This window comes from Pseudorca crassidens, chromosome 1, assembly GCF_039906515.1.
Source record: "Pseudorca crassidens isolate mPseCra1 chromosome 1, mPseCra1.hap1, whole genome shotgun sequence".
NCBI classification, from domain to species: Eukaryota; Metazoa; Chordata; class Mammalia; order Artiodactyla; family Delphinidae; genus Pseudorca; species Pseudorca crassidens.
The window spans coordinates 142121840-142142466 of NC_090296.1; the positions used below are offsets into that span (position 1 = coordinate 142121840).

Sequence of the window (20627 nt, forward strand, 5' to 3'; positions counted from 1 at the left end):
ATTCTGAATTCTTTTTCTGGAAGGTTACCTATCTCCATTTCATTTAGTTGTTTTTCTCGGGCTTTATCTTGTTTCCTCTGGTACATAGCCCTCTGCCTTTTCATCTTGTCTATCTTTCTGTGAATGTGGTTTTTATTCCACAGGTGCAGGATTATAGTTCTTGCTTCTGCTGTCTGCCCTCTGGTGGATGAGGCTATCTAAGTTGCTTGTGCAAGTTTCCTGATGGGAGGGACTGGTGGGTGGTAGAGCTGGGTGTTGCTCTGGTGGGCAGGGCTCAGTAAAACTTTAATCCGCTTGTCTGCTGATGGGTGTGGCTGGGTTCCCTCCATCTTGTTTGTTTCACCTGAGGGACCCAACACTGGAGCCTACCTAGGCTCTTTGGTGGGGCTAATGGCGGACTCTGGAATGGCTTACGCCAAGGAGTACTTCCCAGAACTTCTGCTGGCAGTGTCCTTGTCCCCACGGTGAGCCACAGCCACCCCCCACCTCTGCAGGAGAGCCTTCAACACTAGCAGGTGGGTCTGGTTCAGTCTCCCCTGAGGTCACTGCTCCTTCCCCTGGGTCCTGACACACACACATGCCCTCCAAGAGTGGAGTTTCTGTTTCCCCCAGTCCTGTTGAATTCCTGCAATCAAATCCTAGTAGCCCTCAAAGTCTGATTCTTTAGGAATTCCTCCTCCCATTGCCGGACCCCCAAGTTGGGATGCCTGATGTGGGGCTCAGGACCTTCACTCCAGTGGGTGGACTTCTGTGGTATAAGTGTTCTCCAGTTTGTGAGTCACCCACCCAGCAATTATGGGATTTGATTTTATTGTGATTGCGCCCCTCCTACCATCTCACTGTGGCTTCTCCTTTGTCTTTGGATGTGGGGTATCTTTTTTAGTGAGTTTCAGTGTCTTCCTGTCAATGATTGTTCAGCATTTAGTTGTGATTCCGGTGCTCTCGCAAGAGGGAGTGAGCTCACCTCCTCCTACTCCGCCATCTTGAGCCAATCTCCCTATACTTGCTACTCTTTAATCTTCGCAATGACCTCTTATTACTTCACAATTGAGTCACCAGAGACTTTGTATAGTTAAGGAGCTGTCCAGAATTACATGTCTAGTAGGTCAAAGAGCGGAATTAAAACTCAGAACTGTCTCCATTTAGGAACTGACTGATAATGTTAGAAAATTGATTTATAGACATCAAAGCATTGACACATAGGTTCACACCAGGCCAGAAGCTGAGACTGACCTGTGAGTAGTTAAAATATGGTATCTGTGCCCAGAACTCAGATATTCCAATACAGTGAGTCTGGAGTGTGGCCTAGAAATCTGCATTTTTAACTAACACTCCAGGTGATTTTCATCATCAGGCAAGATTTGCATGTGGCATTTGTCAGTAGTGTCTACTCTTAGCTCTCAGAATCGTGTATAGAGTTTTGTAAAACCTATAGATTTGGAACCCCACTCCAAACCTCTGAATAAAGTCTCTTAAAGTGGGGCTCAAGAGTCTGCCTTATTAGCCACACCTCCCAGGGTATTCATACCAAGCAGACACACAGAGCTCCTCAGTGGCATTTGGGAAGTCCCACACACAAGGATGTCACTTTTATTGCCCTTTGGGTCTATGTCATGTGATCCTGTATTAAGTGAAGGTCTTTTGTAGAAGTCTTTAGTTAATTAAATAGAAGCCTCTGGAATGAGGTGACAGAGGGCCTGGTACGCCGGGTAACTGAGTCTGCTTTCCTTTTTAGAATCTCCCTAAAGATCACTCTAAGAACTCTGAAGGGAGGGAGGTTCAAGAGGGAGGGGATATGGGGATATATGTATGCATGTGGCTGATTCACTTCGTTGTACAACAGAAACTAACACAGTATTGTGAAGCAATTATACTCCAATAAAGATCTATTAAAAAAAACTATAATTTATTATATTTCTTAAATACACTCATGCATCTTAGTTCTTACATATGTTAAAATTGTATTTCCTTCTTGCTGCCAAAAAAAAAAGTGTCTAGGGGCTTCCCTGGTGGCGCAGTGGTTGAGAGTCTGCCTGCCGATGCAGGGGACACGGGTTCGTGCCCCGGTCCGGGAAGATCCCACATGCTGCGGAGTGCCTGGGCCCGTGAGCATGGCCGCTGAGCCTGCGCATCCGGAGCCTGTGCTCCGCAACGGGAGAGGCCACAACAGTGAGAGGCCCGCGTACCGCAAAAAAAAAAAAAAAAAAAAAAAGTGTCTGTTCTCATGACAAGGCATGTTTCTAAAATCACCCTCTTTCTCTCCCCTCAGTAGTTGTTATATTCATACTTTGGATGAAGAACCTAAGATAAAGTTCTAATTTGGGTTAATAGGATAATTACCACGTGACAAAGCAATGCCAAATAATGTGAGGAACTGCTTTGTGAGAGATTTCTTAGTCTGACAAAGGTTTGTTTTCAGGTATGCAACCTGAATTTCCAACTTCAGAATTATTTCCCTGGCTTCTGATGAAATTTATATTTAAACATATGATGCAACCTTGCCATTTTAAGAGTCAAGTTTGAACTCTCTAGTGGAATTTTTCTATCATTCCTCAGGCTTTGCTGAGGCAGCTGAATTACCACCTCAACCTTGTTGATACCCCCAAGTGCAGCTTCCCGAAAATAAGGAGGGAGAATCTCGAATCTGCGAGTGGGAGAAATGCATCCCGCCTCTAGGGCTCACGCCTCTGTTCACCAGGACATCCTGCACGCTCTCTGGTGATTGTCAGTTTATGTGTTTCTCACCCCTATTAAGCTGTGAGCTCCATCAACATCAAGGGCTGTGCAGTCATTCTTTGAAAATAATGACAGAACATCTTCAACAACTAACAGCTTTGGAGCCATTAGGGCACCACAGGTGCTGTGCTGGCATCTATTAGTCACGTTTCAGGGAAAAGAGAATGTGACAGAAGAAGGTAAAGAAATTTGCCAGAGTCAATGCATAGTAAGTGGCAGACCCTGGGATTCTAATTCTAAACTGACTGCAAAGCCTGAGGAATCACCTTTTCTTTTGTATCACCACTACCTGACCCAGAGTAGGTACACAGTAGGTATTAAACACACTGAATTATCGAGGAGCTGCCCTCTGCTGGATACTGTGCTCAGCTAGTCACAGACACTATTAACACCCAGAATCTAACCACCCCACTTCTGTGTGGGGCTTGCCTGTGAAGACGGTGGCCACTCTGAGATAGCTGTAGGGTAAACTGGCTCTGACCCATTTGGGACTGGCTCACATTTCAGTAAAACTCAAGGCTTCTGTTACCTGAATGAATCCTTTCTTTTTCTCTTCTCTCCCAATTTCCCTACTCTCCACCTTATTATGGGCTCTTTTCCATCTACTTAAACACTTTTCCCTCCCTACTGGAGTCTCCTCAGGATGCATGAAACATATAATGGGCACCTACCACCTGCTTTGTACCTAGCACTGTTCTCGCTTCAGCCCTATGTGGTCCCATGTCCACCACCCACCTCTCTGGGTTCTTTCCCAGCCACTATGAAGAGGGGTGCTTGTGCTGCCCAGGGTCACAGCCTTCTTTTACCTCTTACTATTTTATGACCTGGGGCAAGATGCTTAACCCAACTGTGCCTCAGTTTTCTCATCTTTACTAATGGGATGATAATAACACTGCTTACTTCATCAGCTTGGGGGAAAGTTAAATGAATTAATATCTGTAATGAACTTATAAAAGTCCTTGGTTTGTAATAAGAGCACCAACAACATTGGCACATTGACCTACTCTAATGCCCTTCTCTTAACGGACCTCAATTTGGGATGCCTGGTATTCTGTGTCCTCTGTAGACTGTCATTCCTTTCTGCTCCCCTTTCTGACTCATTCCTCAGGGTTGTATTCCATTTACTTTTTAATTTTCTTCTCTGCCTCTCTTTCACATTTCCTCTGAGTTCTACCTGAGACCACACAAGGATGTATTTATATGTATTTGTGCTTCTGTATACACAGTCATCAGACCAGTGGAAAAGTAAAAGGTTCAGACAATTTCATGGCTTGCTCTTTTTAACAAAACAGATTTTGAGACTGAATTAAGAGAATCAATGACCTGTAGGCACAGTCTCATAAAAAAAATTATAGTTTCACCTAAGTGAATTTGTTTAGGGGTGTGTGTGTGTGTGTTTGTGTGTGTTGCAAGGCTGATGTATGCCCATATTGCAAACAAAGAGCAAGTCTGCTGGTCCTTAATAAATCTTGGTAGGAAAGATATTCAACATCTCGAAGCCTCAGCTGTCATATCTGAACAGCAGGGATAGGTGGGTCTCCTACATGATGGTGTTTGGGGGATCCCTTGTTACTGTTAAAGGTTTAATGCAATTGGAGGGAAGTGCTAAGAAGAGCTTTTACAATCTATTTCCTTCCTTTTTAAGTGGGTTTTAACCATGGATCTATAGAAACTACCATCTTTACCATAGAGACCATGTCTTTGTAGCCATGTGGTAATGTCTGTGTGTGTGTGTATGTGTGTGTGTTCTTCTATATTCCTTGTCTACACAGTTTTATGTCTCTCTCCTGGGAAACAATCTGTAATTTGAAATGCTGAATGAATACCATGAGTCATGGGGAGGACATTTGAACACATAAAACCCATGACATTGTCACCAAGTATTCTGCAGGAGTTGGGACTCAGGCTCAAACTGATGATGATATACATGATGAAATGTTAAAGAAGATGAGACACAGAAAAGAAAAGAAGTAAATTTCTTTTCTGATATCCTTTATCAGTTATGAAATGATTGAATCTTTTAGACAATAAGTAAGAATCAAGTTGGGAAAAGACTGGAGAAGACATTGTATGTAATATCACACACTATTTCTTGTATAAATCTTTGTGAAATTTTTCCTTTTTTAAAAAAAAGAAAGCTCAAAGATTGGTATCCTGAGGCTACAAATGCTCCTAAAAATCTTGCCATCCAGAGCATTCCATGCCTTCTCTATGTCACCTAAAAAGCTGTGGCTGCAGGAATGGGAAGGTTTGGAGCCTGGTAATAGAATGAAGTTATGTGTAAGTTAAATGTGTTCATTTAAGCATCTCAGCATCTATTCAATCAACTTGTAACAATAGTTCTTAAAGTTCTACCTCTCCTATTGTGGTTCAGGTGGATTCCTGTCACCATACAGGTGAGTTTCCCTAACCAAATACCTGCTCTGAGTCCATAATTCCTAGTATATGAGATGGAAGAAATAAGGAGAGAATAGGGAGTCCAGAGTAGAGGCAGAAAAAGATAAGATTAAAAGAGGAATAAAAAGCATGGAGTATGCTAATATTAATTTAGTGTTTACTATGTCACAGACATCCATGCCAGGCACTTTATGTGACGCACCTTGTTCATTTTCACAGTGGCTGGTTATTGTTATTCCATTTTTAGAGAAGACTACATCAATTGCCTGACTTGCCAGGAGTGATGAGTGAATTCCCTCACCTAAGGAGTATAACTAGGTTCTTCCAGCTTCTTCTCATTCAGCATTTCTGCAGCACTGCACACAGGTAACCTCAGAAAGTTTAGCAAGCTTTCCCACATCACACAGTAAGGAAGAGTTGATATGGTTTGGAAATGAAATCTATACAGAAAACTTTAAATGCTCTATCGGCTACAGATCCCTGCTGCCATGAAGTCGTTTCCTTTGTCAGCATTAGGTAACATGTTCATTACTAGAGGAAGTTCATAAGATTGTGATTGTTTTGAAGTCCTGAGTCCAACTGATCTTGCATCTCAGACTCAGGTCACTCCTAGTAAGAATGTGAGCAAATCTGTGGGAGATAGGAAGATTTTCTTCTTAGTTCTCAGGTTATTTGGTTTATTTTAGATGACATATAATATTGATCCAATTCCAAATATTTTCCCAAACCTTTTCATGCTCAGGCATCCATTTAAAGGAGGCACTGTTCTGAAGGCACTTGTTGTTTGGTGGCACAAAGATTTAGAGGATCTTGCCAATGTATTATTCAAGCCATTTACCCACATTAATGTATTACTGACACACAAGCTTAACAAGTTTCTAAAAGAAACTGTTGCTTATGAATGGGAACAATACCATGGTGACACTCACATGATACATTATATAGAGCTATTCCTTATCCTCTGGAACATGGATCCAATTCCACTTTATCTGAGCCAGCCTCCCACCTGGTTCCCTGGTTCCCTTGCAGACAAGTGGGATTGGACAAAAGCCACTGTTTTGCTTGATAATCTCTGACCCATCTGACATTCATTCCATCAGTGACTCAGCCTTTCAACCACATACTCACACAATCACCAAATAGACACAAAGTGTCTAGTTGTCTAACAATTCTGTTTTATGGAAAGTTCCACCCTGAATCAAGAAAGAAGAGTTGTGTATATATGTCCATTCTACTCTACACTACCAAACGTAAAATAGATACCTAGTGGGAAGCAGCCGCATAGCACAGGGAGATCAGCTAGGTGGTTTGTGACCACCTAGAGGGGTGGGATAGGGAGGGTGGGAGGGAGGGAGATGCAAGAGGGAGGAGATATGGGAACATATGTATAACTGATTCACTTTGTTATGAAGCAGAAACTAACACACCATTGTAAAGCAATTATACTCCAATAAAGATGTTAAAAAAAAAAAGAAGAGTTGATAACAAATTGCAAATGACACACTATGCTGATGAAAACACTTATTGACACCAACACACTAGTCATTCATGTTCAAAGGTTTATCCTTTCAGATTTTACAAATACTGAGATGTGCAGACACTCTCTCAGATGTTTCCAATCAGTATTAGCATGCAGAGGGACCAACTCAATATCTGAAATACTGAAGAGAAATCTACAGCTGTCTGCATGGAATATTTAGTTTTTTAGAAAATCTCCCTCTTCCCCTTATTTATAATTCTAAAATTTGGAACACATAACAACCTTTTTAAGGTAGGAAAAAAATCTATTACTTCAGCATTCTGAAATAATCCCTTTCAATATTTTGGTCTTTAACTTTACAATCTTCCCTGTGAAAAAAATTTAAATTATATATAAATGTATAGATGCATACAGGTAGAAATCTACACACATATTTTCTACCAAAAAAAAAAAAATAGTAAGCACAGTATGTAATAGTCACATATTCACTTAGCAAGTCTATTATGAGCATTTTGTATGCCAATGAATATTTTTCTATAATATTATTTTTAGCAGCAGCACATCCATTGCATGAATATACCATAGTTTACTTAGACAATCCTATTCTTGAACATTTAATTTGATTCTAAATTTTTGTAAATTGTAAATTATACTATTATATCAGTCAGCTATTGTTAAAATAATGCTGGATAACAAACCACTGCAGAGCTCAGGGGCTTAAAATAATCTTTATATTCACAGATCTACTGGTTGGCCATGGTGGCAGCTCTGGTTCCCTTTGCAAATCTGCAGTTCAGCATCTTCTCCATGAGTCTCATCTTCCTTGAATCATCAGGCTAACTGGGGCATGTGATTTCCACAGCAATAGAGATAAGCCCCACTTGGCAAACATATTCCAAACCCTTGTTGACATTACATCTGCCTATAAACAATTGTTCAAAGCAAATTACATAGTCAAGTTCAAAGCTTAAAGTATATTTCACCTTTGTTAATAGAAACCTTAAGAGAACATGGAAAAAGGCGTGGAAGCTGAAAGGGGTGAAGAATTTGAGAAATAGTGCACATTACCATGATTATAATTAACATTCTAATATATGCAAATTGATAGATAATCTTGAAATGTTTGTCTAAGATTATTTTATGAAAGTGAGGTTGGACAATATAATTCATTTTCTATGTACCCACATCACGTGCTTCAGGTATAAAAACCTGCTGTACACTTAAGATCCTCTCTAAGGATTTGATTCAGGCTGTCTCAGAATTGATGATATTGGTTTCTCTATTCTTGATCCGCTGGTTGGTGCTGCATCTCAGGTACCATTTTGCTTCCGTCTCTCCTGATTAATGACCTTGGATGATCTTGTTTTTTTCTTTGAGTAACATCATCACTATTATCTGGGACACATGTTTGATATTTGCCTTTCTGAACCAATCCAGGTGGCCTTGAGGGAAAGGCCATTGCCAGCATACCTGCTCCAGCCTTGCCAGCTCCCATTCTAACCTGAACTGGGAGAAGGAGATCAATCCTAGACCAGCGGTTTCATTCTTGAGAAGTGTATCTCCCTTCCTTATCAAGACTTGGCTTCCCTATTTTGCCAGCTATGGTGACTACCGTGGATGTCTCCATTTCTGTAGAGTATGGGCTGGGCGTTCCCTGAAAGCCTTTAAATGGGAAACTTGTTAAATCTTTACAATCTCTGTGGAGGAGGTAACGGATGTGTCACTTACAATTTTTTCTTCCTATGTCTTTAAAATACTAGATCTGTGGTTCTCAAATTTGAACATACATGATAATATCCTGGAGGGTTCTTAAAACTGGCTTTTTATCCCTACTCCCCAAATCATGGTTTAGTAATCTAAAATGATATCCAGAATTGTCAGTGTAAAGAGTTCTTTTGAAGCAGTAAAATTCAGATAGCATCTTAAGCAACATGTCCAAGACAGAGTTATTGTTGTTATTGCTTTTAATCTGATTGCATTTTTTAATGTGAAAAGATTTTTTTAATTCCTCAGTCAAAAAAAAAATTTAATTCCTGAATTCCACCCCCCAATTTTTTATTTACTTGGTTTTAGATGGGGCTGGAACGATAGTGTCCTTCAGAATGTCCCCCATAGGATTTTGATATGTAGACAGTAAGAGTTATGCTCCAGACCCTGAAAAGTTGACTGAGAACTGATGGGTATTGCTATTTGGCCATCCATAGGCACATTCACATGTACACACGTGTATCCTCTGGACATTCTTTTTTGTTTGTCTTCTTTTTTCTCCAAGAAGAGAAAGTCCTGTCGTTAACTACAACACTAGCTTTGTGTAAGAAGTTTTGTGAGGGAGAATTTGTGATATTAAAATTGCTCCTTGGAAATTCTGGCTTCAGCTCTGACATGTAAAGAGCTTAAAAGTTATCTTTCCCATTCTTCCAATAAGGAAAAGGTGGAAAAACTGCAAAGCAATGACTTTTCTTAGACCTCTCAGAGAACGGAGGTTTTGCAGGATAAACTACTACATTGAAATCTGGAGAGACAGGGCGCATCCAGAGAGATAGAGCCACTGAGATCTACTTGCTGGAAGCAGCAGCCACTGTGATCATAAACTAGTAGGAACACTGGGCAGAACAGTTATGTAGCAGGGCCTAGAGAGGCCTGCTTGCAAGGTTGGTGCCTGGCAACTTCGACTTTAGGAGGGTTCCCATGATTCACAGAACAGTGCTCACTCACTGTGCCTAGGCTGCTTATATAAACCATGTGGTTTAGCTGACACCTGTTTTCCATCTGGGAGATTGGAATTTTGGTATGTGCCAGGCAGAGCGTGAGCTCAGTAAAAACCTTGGGCACTAAGTCTCTAAGGAGCTTCCCTGAGAGGCAACATTTAATATGCATTGTCACAACTCATAGCTGTAAGAATGAAGAGCATCCTCTGTGTGCCTCCTCTGGGACAGGACTGGGGGAAGCTTGTGCCTGGTTTCCTCCAAATTTCACACATGCACATTTTTCCTTTCATGATTTTGCTTTCTGTCACTTTACTGTAATAAATCCTAGCTGTATGGTGGTATTCTGAATCCTATGAGGCTTTCTACTAAATTATTGAACCTGGGGTAGTCATGGGGACCCTGGACAGAAACATTTAGGTAGCGAATTAAATAAGTTGCAGGAGGCTGTGTACGGATAAGCTTGAGAGTGAGAAAATCCTGAAGACCATTGTTTTGGGCTGGCGGGGTGGGAGAGGTAGCTCATATTCATGGGCTTTATCTCCATGAACTATAGGGACTCCACCCAGTTCTCCTGGTGAACTTCTCTGTTTTGTTTTGTTTAACATCGTTTTTGGACTATAATTGCTGTACAATGTTGTGTTAGTTTCTGCTGTATAACAAAGTGAATCAGCTATGTGTACTCATATATCCCCATAACCCCTCACTCTTGTGTCTCCCTCCCACCCTCCCTATCCCACCCCTCCAGGGGGTCACAAAGCACCAAGGTGATCTCCCTGTGCTATGTGGCTGCTTCCCACTAGCTAGCTGTTTAAAATTTGGTAGCATATATATGTCCATGCCACTCTCTCACTTCATCCCAGCTTACCCTTCCCCGTCCCCAGGTCCTCAAGTCCATTCTCTACATCTGCATCTTTATTCCTGTCCTGCCCCTAGGTTCTTCAGAACCTTTCCTTTTTTCTTAGGTTCTGTATACATGCATTGGCATACGGTATTTGTTTTTCTCTTTCTGACTTACCTCACTCTGTATGACAGAATCTAGGTCCATTCGCCTCACTAGAAATAACTCAATTTCGTTCCTTTTAATGGCTGAGTAATATTCCATTGTATACATGTGTCAAATCTTCGTTATCCATTCATCTGTCAATGGACACTTAGGTTGCTTCTATGTCCTGGCTATTGTAAATAGAGCTACAATGAACACTGGGGTACATGACTCTTTTTGAATTATGGTTTTCTCAGGGTATATGCCCAGTAGTGAGATTGCTGGATCATATGGTAGTTCTATTTTCAGTTTTTTAAGGACCTCCATACTGTTCTCCATAGTGGCTATATCAATTTACATTCCCACCCACAGTGCAAGAGGGTTCGCTTTTCTCCACACCCTCTCCAGCATTGTTTGTAGATTTTTTGATGATGGCCATTCTGACCTGTGTGAGATTATATCTCATTATAGTTTTGATTTGCATTTCTCTAATGATTAATGATGTTGAGCATTCTTTCATGTGTTTGTTAGCAATCTGTGTATCTTCTTTGGAGAAATGTCTATTTAGGTCTTCTGCCCATTTTTGGATTGGATTCTTTGTTTTTTTGATATTGAGCTGCATGAGCTGCTTGTAAATTTTGGAGATTAATCCTTTGTCAGCTGCTTCATTTGCAAATATTTTCTCTCATTCTGAGGGTTGTTTTTTCGTCCTGGTTATGGTTTCCTTTGCTGTGCAAAAGCTTTTGAGTTTCATTAGGTCCCATTTGTTTATTTTGTTTTTATTTCCGTTTCTCTAGGAGGTGGGTCAGAAAGGATCTTGCTGTGATTTATGTCGTAGAACGTTCTACCTATGTTTTCCTCTAATAATTTTATAGAGTCTGGCCTTACATTTCGGTCTTTATTCCATTTGGAGTTTATTTTTGTGTATGGTGTTAGGGAGTGTTCTAGTTTCATTCTTTTACATGTAGCTGTCCAGTTTCCCAGCACCACTTATTGAAGAGGCTGTCTTTTCTCCATTGTATATTCTTGCCTCCTTTATCAAAGATAAGGTGACCATATGTGCATGGGTTTATCTCTGAGTTTTTGATCCTGTTCCATTGATCTATATTTCTGTTTTTATGCCAGTACCATACTGTCTTGATTACTGTAGCTCTGTAATATAGTCAGAAGTCAGGGAACCTGATTCCCCCAGCTTCATTTTTCTTTCTCAAGGTTGTTTTGGCTATTCGAAGTTTTTGTGTTTCCATACAAATTGAGAATTTTTTTTGTCCTAGTTCTGTGAAAAATTCCATTGGTAGTTTGATAGGGATGCACTGAATCTGTAGATTGCTTTGGGTAGTATAGTCATTTTCACAATGTTGATTCTTCCAATCCAAGAACATGGTATATCTCTCCGTTTGTTTCATCTTTAATTTCCTTCATCTGTGTCTTATAGTTTTCTGCATACAGGTTTTTTGTCTCCTTAGGTAGGTTTATCCCTAGGTATTTTATTCTTTCTGTTGCAATGGCAAATGGGAGTGTTTCCTTAATTTCACTTTCAGATTTTTCATCATTAGTGTTTAGGAATGCAAGAGATTTCTGTGCATTAATTTTATATCCTGCTACTTTACCATATTCATTGATTAGCTCATAGTTTTCTGGTAGCATCTTTAGGATTCTCTATGTATACTATCATGTCATTTGCACACAGTGACAGTTTTACTTCTTTTCCCACTTGGAATCCTTTTATTTCTTTTTCTTCTCTGATTGCTGTGGTTAAAACTTCCAAAACTATGTTGAATAATAGCAGTGAGAGTGGGCAACCTTGTCTTGTTCCTGATCTTAGTGGAAACGGTTTCAGTATTTTCACCACTGAGCACGACATTGGCTTTTGGTTTGTCATATGTGACCTTTATTATGTTGAGGTAAGTTTGCTCTATACCTACTTTCTGGAAGGTTTTTTATCATAAATGGGTGTTGAATTTTGTCGAAAGCTTTTTCTTCATCTATTGAGATAATCACATGATTTTTATCCTTCATTATATTAATATGGAGTACCACACTGATATATTTGCATATATTGAAGAATCCTTGCATTCCTGGGATAAACCCCGCTTGATCATGGCATATGATCCATTTAATGTGCTGTTGGATTCTGTTGGCTAGTATTTTGCTGAGGATTTTTGCATCTATGTTCATCAGTGATATTGGCCTGTAGTTTTCTTTTTTTGTGACACCTTTGTCTGGTTTTGGTATCAGGGTGATGGTGGCCTCGTAGAATGAGTTTGGGAGTGTTTCTCCATCTGCTATATTTTGGAAGAGTTTGAGAAGGATAGGTGTTAGCTCTTCTCTAAATGTTTGTTAGAATTCCCCTGTGAAGGCATCTGGCCCTGGGCTCTTCTTTGTTGGAAGATTTTTTTTTTTTTTTTGCAGTAAGCGGGCCTCTCACCGCTGTGGCCCCTCCCGCTGCAGAGCACAGGCTCTGGACGGCAGGCTCAGCGGCCATGGCTCATGGGCCCAGCCACTCCACGGCACACGGGATCCTCCCAGACCGGGGCACGAACCCGTGTCCCATGCATCGGCAGGCGGACTCTCAACCACTGCGCCACCAGGGAAGCCCTGTTGGAAGATTTTTAATCACAGTCTCAATTTCAGTGCTTGTGATTGGTCTGTTTCTATTTCCTATTTCTTCCTGGCTCAGTCTTGGAAGGTTGTGCTTTTCTAAGAATTTGTGCATTCCATCCACGTTGTCTGTTGTATTGGCATATAGTTGCTTGTAGTAATCTCTCATGATCCTTTGTATTTCTGCAGTGTGAGTTGTTACTTCCCCTTTTTCATTTCTAATTCTTGATTTGAGTTTTCTCCCTTTTTTTCTTGAGGAGTCTGGCTAATGGTTTATCAATTTTGTTTATCTTCTCAAGTAACCAGATTTTAGTTTTATTGATCTTTGCTATTGTTTCCTTCATTTCTTTTTCATTTATTTCTGATCTGATTTTTATAATTTCTTTCCTTCTGCTAACTTTGGGGGGTTTTTTTGTTCTTCTTTCTCTAATTGCTTTAGGTGTAAGGTTAGGCTGTTTATTTGAGATGTTTCTTGAGGTAAGATTGTATTGCTCTGAACTTCCCTCTTGGAGCTGTTTTTGCTGCATCCCATAGGTTTTGGGTCGTCATGTTTTCATTGTCACTTGTTTCTAGGTATTTTTTGATTTCCTCTTTGATTTCTTCAGTTATCTCTTGGTTATTTAGTAGTGTACTGTTTAGCCTCTATGTGTTTGTATTTTTTACAGTTTTTTTCCTGTAATTGATATCTAGTCTCATACTGTTGTGGTCAGAAAAGATACTTGGTATGATTTCAATTTTCTTAAATTTACCAGGCTTTATTTGTGGCCCAGGATATGATCTGTCCTGGAGAATGTTTCTTGAGCATTTGAGAAGAAAGTGTATTGTATTGTTTTTGTATGGAATGTCCTAAAAATATCAATTAAATTATCTTGTTTAATGTGTCTTTATAGCAGTGCTTCCTTATTTATTTTCATTTTGGATGATGATCTGTCCATTGGTGAAAGTGGGGTGTTAAACTCTGCTACTATTATTGTGTTACTGTCAATTTCCCCTTTTATGGCTGTTAGCATGTGCCTTATGTATTGAGGTGCTCCTATGTTGGGTGCATAAGTATTTATAATTGTTGTATCTTCTTCTTGGATTGATCCCTTGATCATTATGTAGTGTCCTTCTTTGTCTCTTGTAATAGTCTTTATTTTAATGTTTATTTTGTCTGATATGAGAATTGCTACTCCAGCTTTCTTTTGATTCCCATTTGCATGGAATATCTTTTTCTATCCCCTCACTTTCAGTCTGTATGTGTCCCTAGGTCTGAAGTGGATGTCTTGTAGACAGCATATATACAGGTCTTGTTTTTGTATCCATTCACTCCCAGTCTATGTCTTTTGTTTGGAGCAATTAATCCATTTACACTTAAGGTAATACTAGATATGTGTGTTCCTATTACCATTTTCTTAATTGTTTTGGGTTTGTTTTTGTAGATCTTTTCCTTCTCTTGTGTTTCCTGCCTAGAGAGGTTCCTTTAACATTTGTTGTAAAGCTGGTTTGGTGGTGCTGAATTCTCTTAGCTTTAGCTTGTATGTATAGGTTTTAATTTCTCCATCAAATCTGATGAGATCCTTGCTGGGTAGAGTATTCTTGGTTGTAAGTTTTTCCCTTTCATCACTTTAAATATGTCCTGCCACTCCCTTCTGGTTTGCAGAGTTTCTGCTGAAAGATCAGCTGTTAACCTTATGGGGATCCCCTTGTATGTTATTTGTTGCTTCACCCTTGCTGCTTTTAATATTTTTTCTTTGTATTTAGTTTTTGATAGTTTGATTTATATGTGTCTTGGTGTGTTTCTCCTTGGATTTATCCTGTATGGGGCTCTCTGAGCTTCCTGGACTTGACTATTTCCTTTCCCATATTAGGGAAGTTTTCAACTATAATCTCTTCAAATATTTTCTCAGGCCCTTTCTTTTTCTCTTCTTCTCTGGGACCCCTATAATTTTTGTATGTTGGTGTGTTTAATGTTGTCCCCGAGGTCTCTGAGACTGTCCTCAATTCTTTTCATTCTTTTTTCTTATTCTGCTCTGCAGTAGTTATTTCCACTATTTTATCTTCCAGGTCACTTATCCGTTCTTCTGCCCTAGGTATCCTGCTCTTGATTCCTTCTAGAGAATTTTTAATTTCATTTATTGTGTTGTTCATGATTGTTTGTTTGCTCTTTATTTCTTCTAAGTCCTTGTTACAGGTTTCTTGTATTTCCTCCATTCTATTTTCAAGATTGTGGATCATCATTACTATCATTTCTCTGAATTCTTTTTCAGGTAGGCTGCCTATTGCCTCTTCATTTGTTTGTTCTGGTGGGTTCTTACCTTGCTCCTTCATCTGCTGCATATTTCTCTGGTCCTCATTTTGTTTACCTTACTGTGTTTGGGGTCTCCTTTTTGCAGGCTGCAGGTTCATAGTTCCCATTGTTTTTGGTGTCTGCCCCCAGTGACTGAGGTTGTTTCAGTGGGCTTTGTAGGCTTCCTGGTGGAGGGCACTGGTGCCTGTGTTCTGGCAGGTGGGGCAGGATCTTGTCTTTCTGATGGGCAGGGCTGCATCTGGTGGTGTTTTTTAGGGTGTGTGTGAATGTAGTATGATTTTAGGCAGCCTCTCTGCTAATGAGTGAGGTTGTGTTCCTGTCTTGCTAGTTGTTTGGCATGGGGCATCCAGCATTGGAGTCTGCTGGCCGTTGAGTGGAGATGGGTCTTAGCATTGAGACATAGATCTCTGTGACAGCTCTCGCCAACTGATTGATATTATGTGGGGCTGTGGGGGGGGTCTCTGGTGGTCAGATGTCCTGAACTCGGCTCACCCACCTCAGAGGCTCAAGCCTGACACCAGGGCAGAGCACCAAGACCCTGTCAGCCACATGGCTGGATCTACATAATAGAAAGGACTTATTCAGAACTAAAAGCCTCGCTGTTGGCCTCCTGGCTGGGTCTCTGCAACACGTAATCCCTTACGTCATAAGCTGATGGCAGGTCCAAAGCATTGCTCTCCTCCGACTGGCTTCCTGGAGTGGCTTCCTGAGCTGCCATAGTCTGCCCCACCACAGCAGCCACCTTGAACCAGAAGCCATGGTGAAGTTTTTAGAAAGATTATTTCCTTGTTCTGGCAGGGAAACGGGAAGAGTAAACACTGTGAAATAAACTCAGAGATTTCTATTTAACAAAATCCCACTCTCCAGGGGAAAGGTCTTTGCTAAAGGCTTATACCAGGAAGAAAATTCCTTCTATTCCAGTCCCCTTCAAGTTTCCAATCTTACCTAAGAGGGGAAAAATCCAATAGGGGGTCAGAGTTTCAAGGAAATAGGTTGAGAACAATGCACCCATTGAAGGATTTGGGGATATACAAATATCAAATCATTATGTTCTACACCTGAAATTAATATGTTATATGACAATTATACCTCAATAAAAAATTAATTAAAAATGGATCATATACTTAAATGTAAAATGCAAAAATATAAAATTTCTTTAAGAAAACATAGGAGAAAATCTACATAATTTTCAGTTTGGTGATAGGTTTTCAAATATAAGACAATATCATGACTCATGAAAGAAAAAACTAATACATTGGATTTTATGAGAATTATAAACTCCTGCTCTGGGAAAGACACTCTTAATAGAATGAAAAGACAGGCACTACGTTGGGAGGAAATATGTGCAAAATACTTATATGATAAAGGACTTGTATCCAAAATATACAAAAAACTCTAAAGACTCAATAAGAAGAAAACAAATATTCCAGTTAAAAAATGTGCAAGATATTTGAATAGATACCTCACCAAAGAAAATATACAGGTGGCAAAGAAACATATGTAAAGCTGCTTAATATCGTTTGTCATTAGGAACATACAAAAACAACAAGATGTCACTACATGCTTAGTAGAATGGCTAAATAATTTTTTTAAAAAATGCTATACCTAGAGTCTGTCATACAGAGTGAAGGAAGTCAGAGAGAGACAAATACCGTATGCTAACACATATATATGGAATTTAAGAAACAAAAAGGTCACGAAGAACCTAGGGGTAAGACAGGAATAAAGACACAGACCTACTAGAGAATGGACTTGAGGATATGGGGAGGGGGAAGGGTAAGCTGTGACAAAGCGAGAGAGAGGCATGGACATATATACACTACCAAACGTAAGGTAGATACCTAGTGGGAAGCAGCCGCATAGCACAGGGAGTTCAGCTCGGTGCTTTGTGATCGCCTAGAGGGGTGGGATAGGGAGGGTGGGAGGGAGGGAGACGCAAAAGGGAAGAGATATGGGATCATATGTATATATATTACTGATTCATTTTGTTGTAAAGCAGAAACTAACACACCATTGTAAAGCAATTATACTCCAATAAAGATGTTTAAAAAAAAATGCTATACTGACTACTGGTGAGGATGCAGAGCCATAGGAACTCTCATTCATTGTTGGTTCAAATACAAAACAGTACAGTCTCTCTGGCAGACAGTTTGACAGTTTCTTACAAAGCTAAAACATAGTTTTACCTTATGATCCAACATTTGCACACCTAGGTATTTGCTCAACTGATTTGAAATTTTACATTCACATAACTCCTGCATGCATATGTTTTTAGAAGCTTTATTTATAATGACCAAAAACTGAAAGCAGCCAAGATGCTCTTTAATAAGTGAGTGAATAATTAAATTGTGTTATAATCACAGAATGAAATATTATTCAATATTATAAAGGTATATAGACAAAAAAATCCACAAAATAAGCAAAAAAACAAGCAAACAAAAAAACCCCAAAACACAAGGTTAAACTTTAAATGCATATTACTAAGTGAAAGAAGCCAGTCTGAAAAGGTTAAATATTATATGATTCCACTTGTGTGACATTGTTTAAAAAGTAATATTACAAAGACAGTAAATAGATAACTAGTTGCAAGGGATACCACGCGAAGAGTGAATATTAATATATGAAAAGTGAAAAAGTATCTAAAAAAGCAGTTAGGAGTTTGGGAGATCCAAGGATGGAAAGCAGGCAGTGAGGTTGTGTGAAACAACCTTACTGAATAAGGTTCAAGAAAATGTCTTAAGCTATGTAATTTGGGAAATGAGTGGAGTCTGTAAGACTAAAAGCAAAAGGATCTCTTCCTAGTAATGCAGCTACTTCCTATGGAAATGTGGGTTAATAATTCTGAAACTGCTATAGATATAAATCTGCATTTAACAATTAAATAAATGGATGACAGAACAAGGGGATGAGGATAGAATGATCTATGTGGTAATATTAGCCTTGGAGATATCAGTAAGCGCTCATATTTAGCTTACAGGCATGGTTACATATTGAAATATTTATAGATATGTGTGCATACATAGGTTAGTATACACTCCTGTATTTCTTTACTCTGTCAGCTGAGAAGGCCTAGAAGTCATAACACTACAGTAGCAACAAACACCCAGCACTACGATCTTGGTTTCTAATTCCATTCTCTGATTAAAGGATGTGGAACATCTTGGAGAAGTGGTCAATTCTAGGAGTAGGACTGAAACTATGGAAGATGAACATGGAGAACCTGTAGTGCTGGTAAGTAAGCAGTTGCTAAAAGCAATTAAAGGGATTGGTTCAAGATGGCAGAGTAGAAGGACGTGTGCTCACTCCCTCTGCGAGAGCACCGGAATCACAACTAACTGCTGAACAATCATCAACAGGAAGACACTAGAACTCACCAAAAAAGATACCCCACATCCAAAGACAAAGGAGAAGCCATAGTGAGACAGTGGGAGGGGCGCAATCACAATAAAATCAATTCCCATAACTGCCGGGTGGGTGACTCACAAACTGGAGAACACTTATACCACAGAAGTCCACCCACTGGTGTGAAGGTTCTGAGCCCCACGTCAGGCTTCCCAACCTGGGGGTCTGGCAATGGCAGGAGGAATTCCTAGAGAATCAGACTTTGAAGGCTAGTGGTATTTGATTGCAGGACTTTGACAAGACTAGGGGAAAAAGAGACTCCACTATTGGAGGGCACACACAAAGTAGTGCACGCATCAGGACCCAGGGAAAGGAGCAGTGACACCATAGGAGACTGGACCAGACCTACCTGCTAGTGTTGGAGGATCTCCTGCAGAGGCAGGGGGTGGCTGTGGCTCACCATGGGGACAAGGACACTGCCAACAGAAGTTCTGGGAAGTACTCCTTGGTGTGAGCTCTCCCAGAGTCCGCTATTAGCCCCACCAAAGAGCCAAGGTAGGCTCGAGTGTCGGGTTGCCTCAGGCCAAGCATCCAACAGGGAGGAAACCCAGCCCCACCCATCAGCAGACAAGCAAATTAAAGTTTTTACTGAGCTCTACCCACAAGAGCAACACCCAGCTCTACCTACCACCAGTCCCTCCCATCAAGAAACTTGCACAAGCCTCTCAGATGGCCTCATCCACCAGAGGGCAGACAGCAGAATCAAGAACTACAATCCTGCAGCCTGTGGAACAAAAACTACATTAACAGAAAGACAGACAAGATGAAAAGGCAGAGGGCTATGTACCAGGTGAAGAAACAAGATAAAACCCCAGAAAAACAATTAAACGAAGTGAATATAGGAAACCTTCCAGGAAAAGAAATCAGAATAATGATAGTGAAGATGATCCAGGACCTCAGAAAAACAATGCAGGCAAAGATCTAGAAGATGCAAGAAATGTTTAACAAAGACCTAGAAGAATTAAAGAACAAACAAACAGAGATGAACAATACAATAACTGAAATGAAAAATACAGTAGAAGGAATCAATAGCAGAAAAACTGAGGCAGAAGAACAGATAAGTGACCTGGAAGACAGAATGGTGGAATTCACTGTCACGGAAGAGAATAAAGTAAAAAGAATGAAAAGAAATGAAGACAGCCTAAGAGACCTCTGGGACAACATTAAACACAACAACATTCACATTATAGGGGTCCCAGAAGGAGAAGAGAAAGAGAAAAGGACCCGAGAAAATATTTGAAGAGATTATAGTCGAAAATTTCCCTAACATGAGAAAGGCAATAGCCACCCAAGTCCAAGAAGCGCAGAGAGTCCCAGGCAGGATAAACTGAAAGAGAAACACGATGAGACACATAGTAATCAAATTGACAAAAATTAAAGACAAAGGAATTTATTACAAGAAACAAGGGGAAAATAACATAAGGGAACTCCCATAAGGTTAACAGCTGATTTCTCAGTAGAAACTATACAGGCCAGGAGGGAGTGGCATGATATATTTAAAATGATGAAAGGGAACAAACTACAACCAAGATTAGTCTACCTGGCAAGGATCCTATTCAAATTCGACAGAGAAATCAAAAGCTTTACAGACAAGCAAAAGCTAAGAGAATTCAGTACCACCAAACTAGCTCTACAACAAATGCTAAAGGAACTTCTCTAAGTGAGAAACACAGAGAAGAAAAGAACCTACAAAAACAAACCCATAAAAATGAAGAAAATGGTCAAAGGAACATACCTATCAATAATTACCCTAAACGTGAATGGATTAAATGCTCCAACCAAAAGATACAGGCTCACTGAATGGATACAAAAACAAGACCTGTATATATGCTGTCTACAAGAGACCCACTTCAGACCTAGGGACACATACAGGCTGAAAGTGAGGGGATGGAAAATGATATTCCATGCAAATGGAATTCAAAAGAAAGCTGGAGTAGCAAAACTCTTTTCAGACAAAATAGACTTTAATATAAAGACTATTACAAGAGACAAAGGACACTACATAATGATCAACGAATCAATCCAAAAAGA

At 40.0% G+C, this 20627-nt stretch overlaps 1 protein-coding gene across 1 annotated transcript; it reads right to left on the bottom strand.

Annotated features, from left to right (window-relative positions):
• Positions 1-15771: 15771 nt before the first annotated feature.
• On the bottom strand, positions 15772-15928 carry LOC137220054 (shieldin complex subunit 1-like). The gene has a single exon (XM_067729626.1). The coding sequence runs from the start codon at positions 15910-15912 to the stop codon at positions 15772-15774; it is 141 nt and encodes a 46-aa protein (XP_067585727.1). The 5' UTR covers positions 15913-15928.
• Positions 15929-20627: the final 4699 nt, after the last annotated feature.

What these genes read in the sequence shown, in the direction of transcription:
- LOC137220054 (XM_067729626.1), bottom strand. Translation starts at nt 15,912, where the DNA reads ATGGCAGCTCAGGAAGCCACTCCAGGAAGCCAGTCGGAGGAGAGCAAT.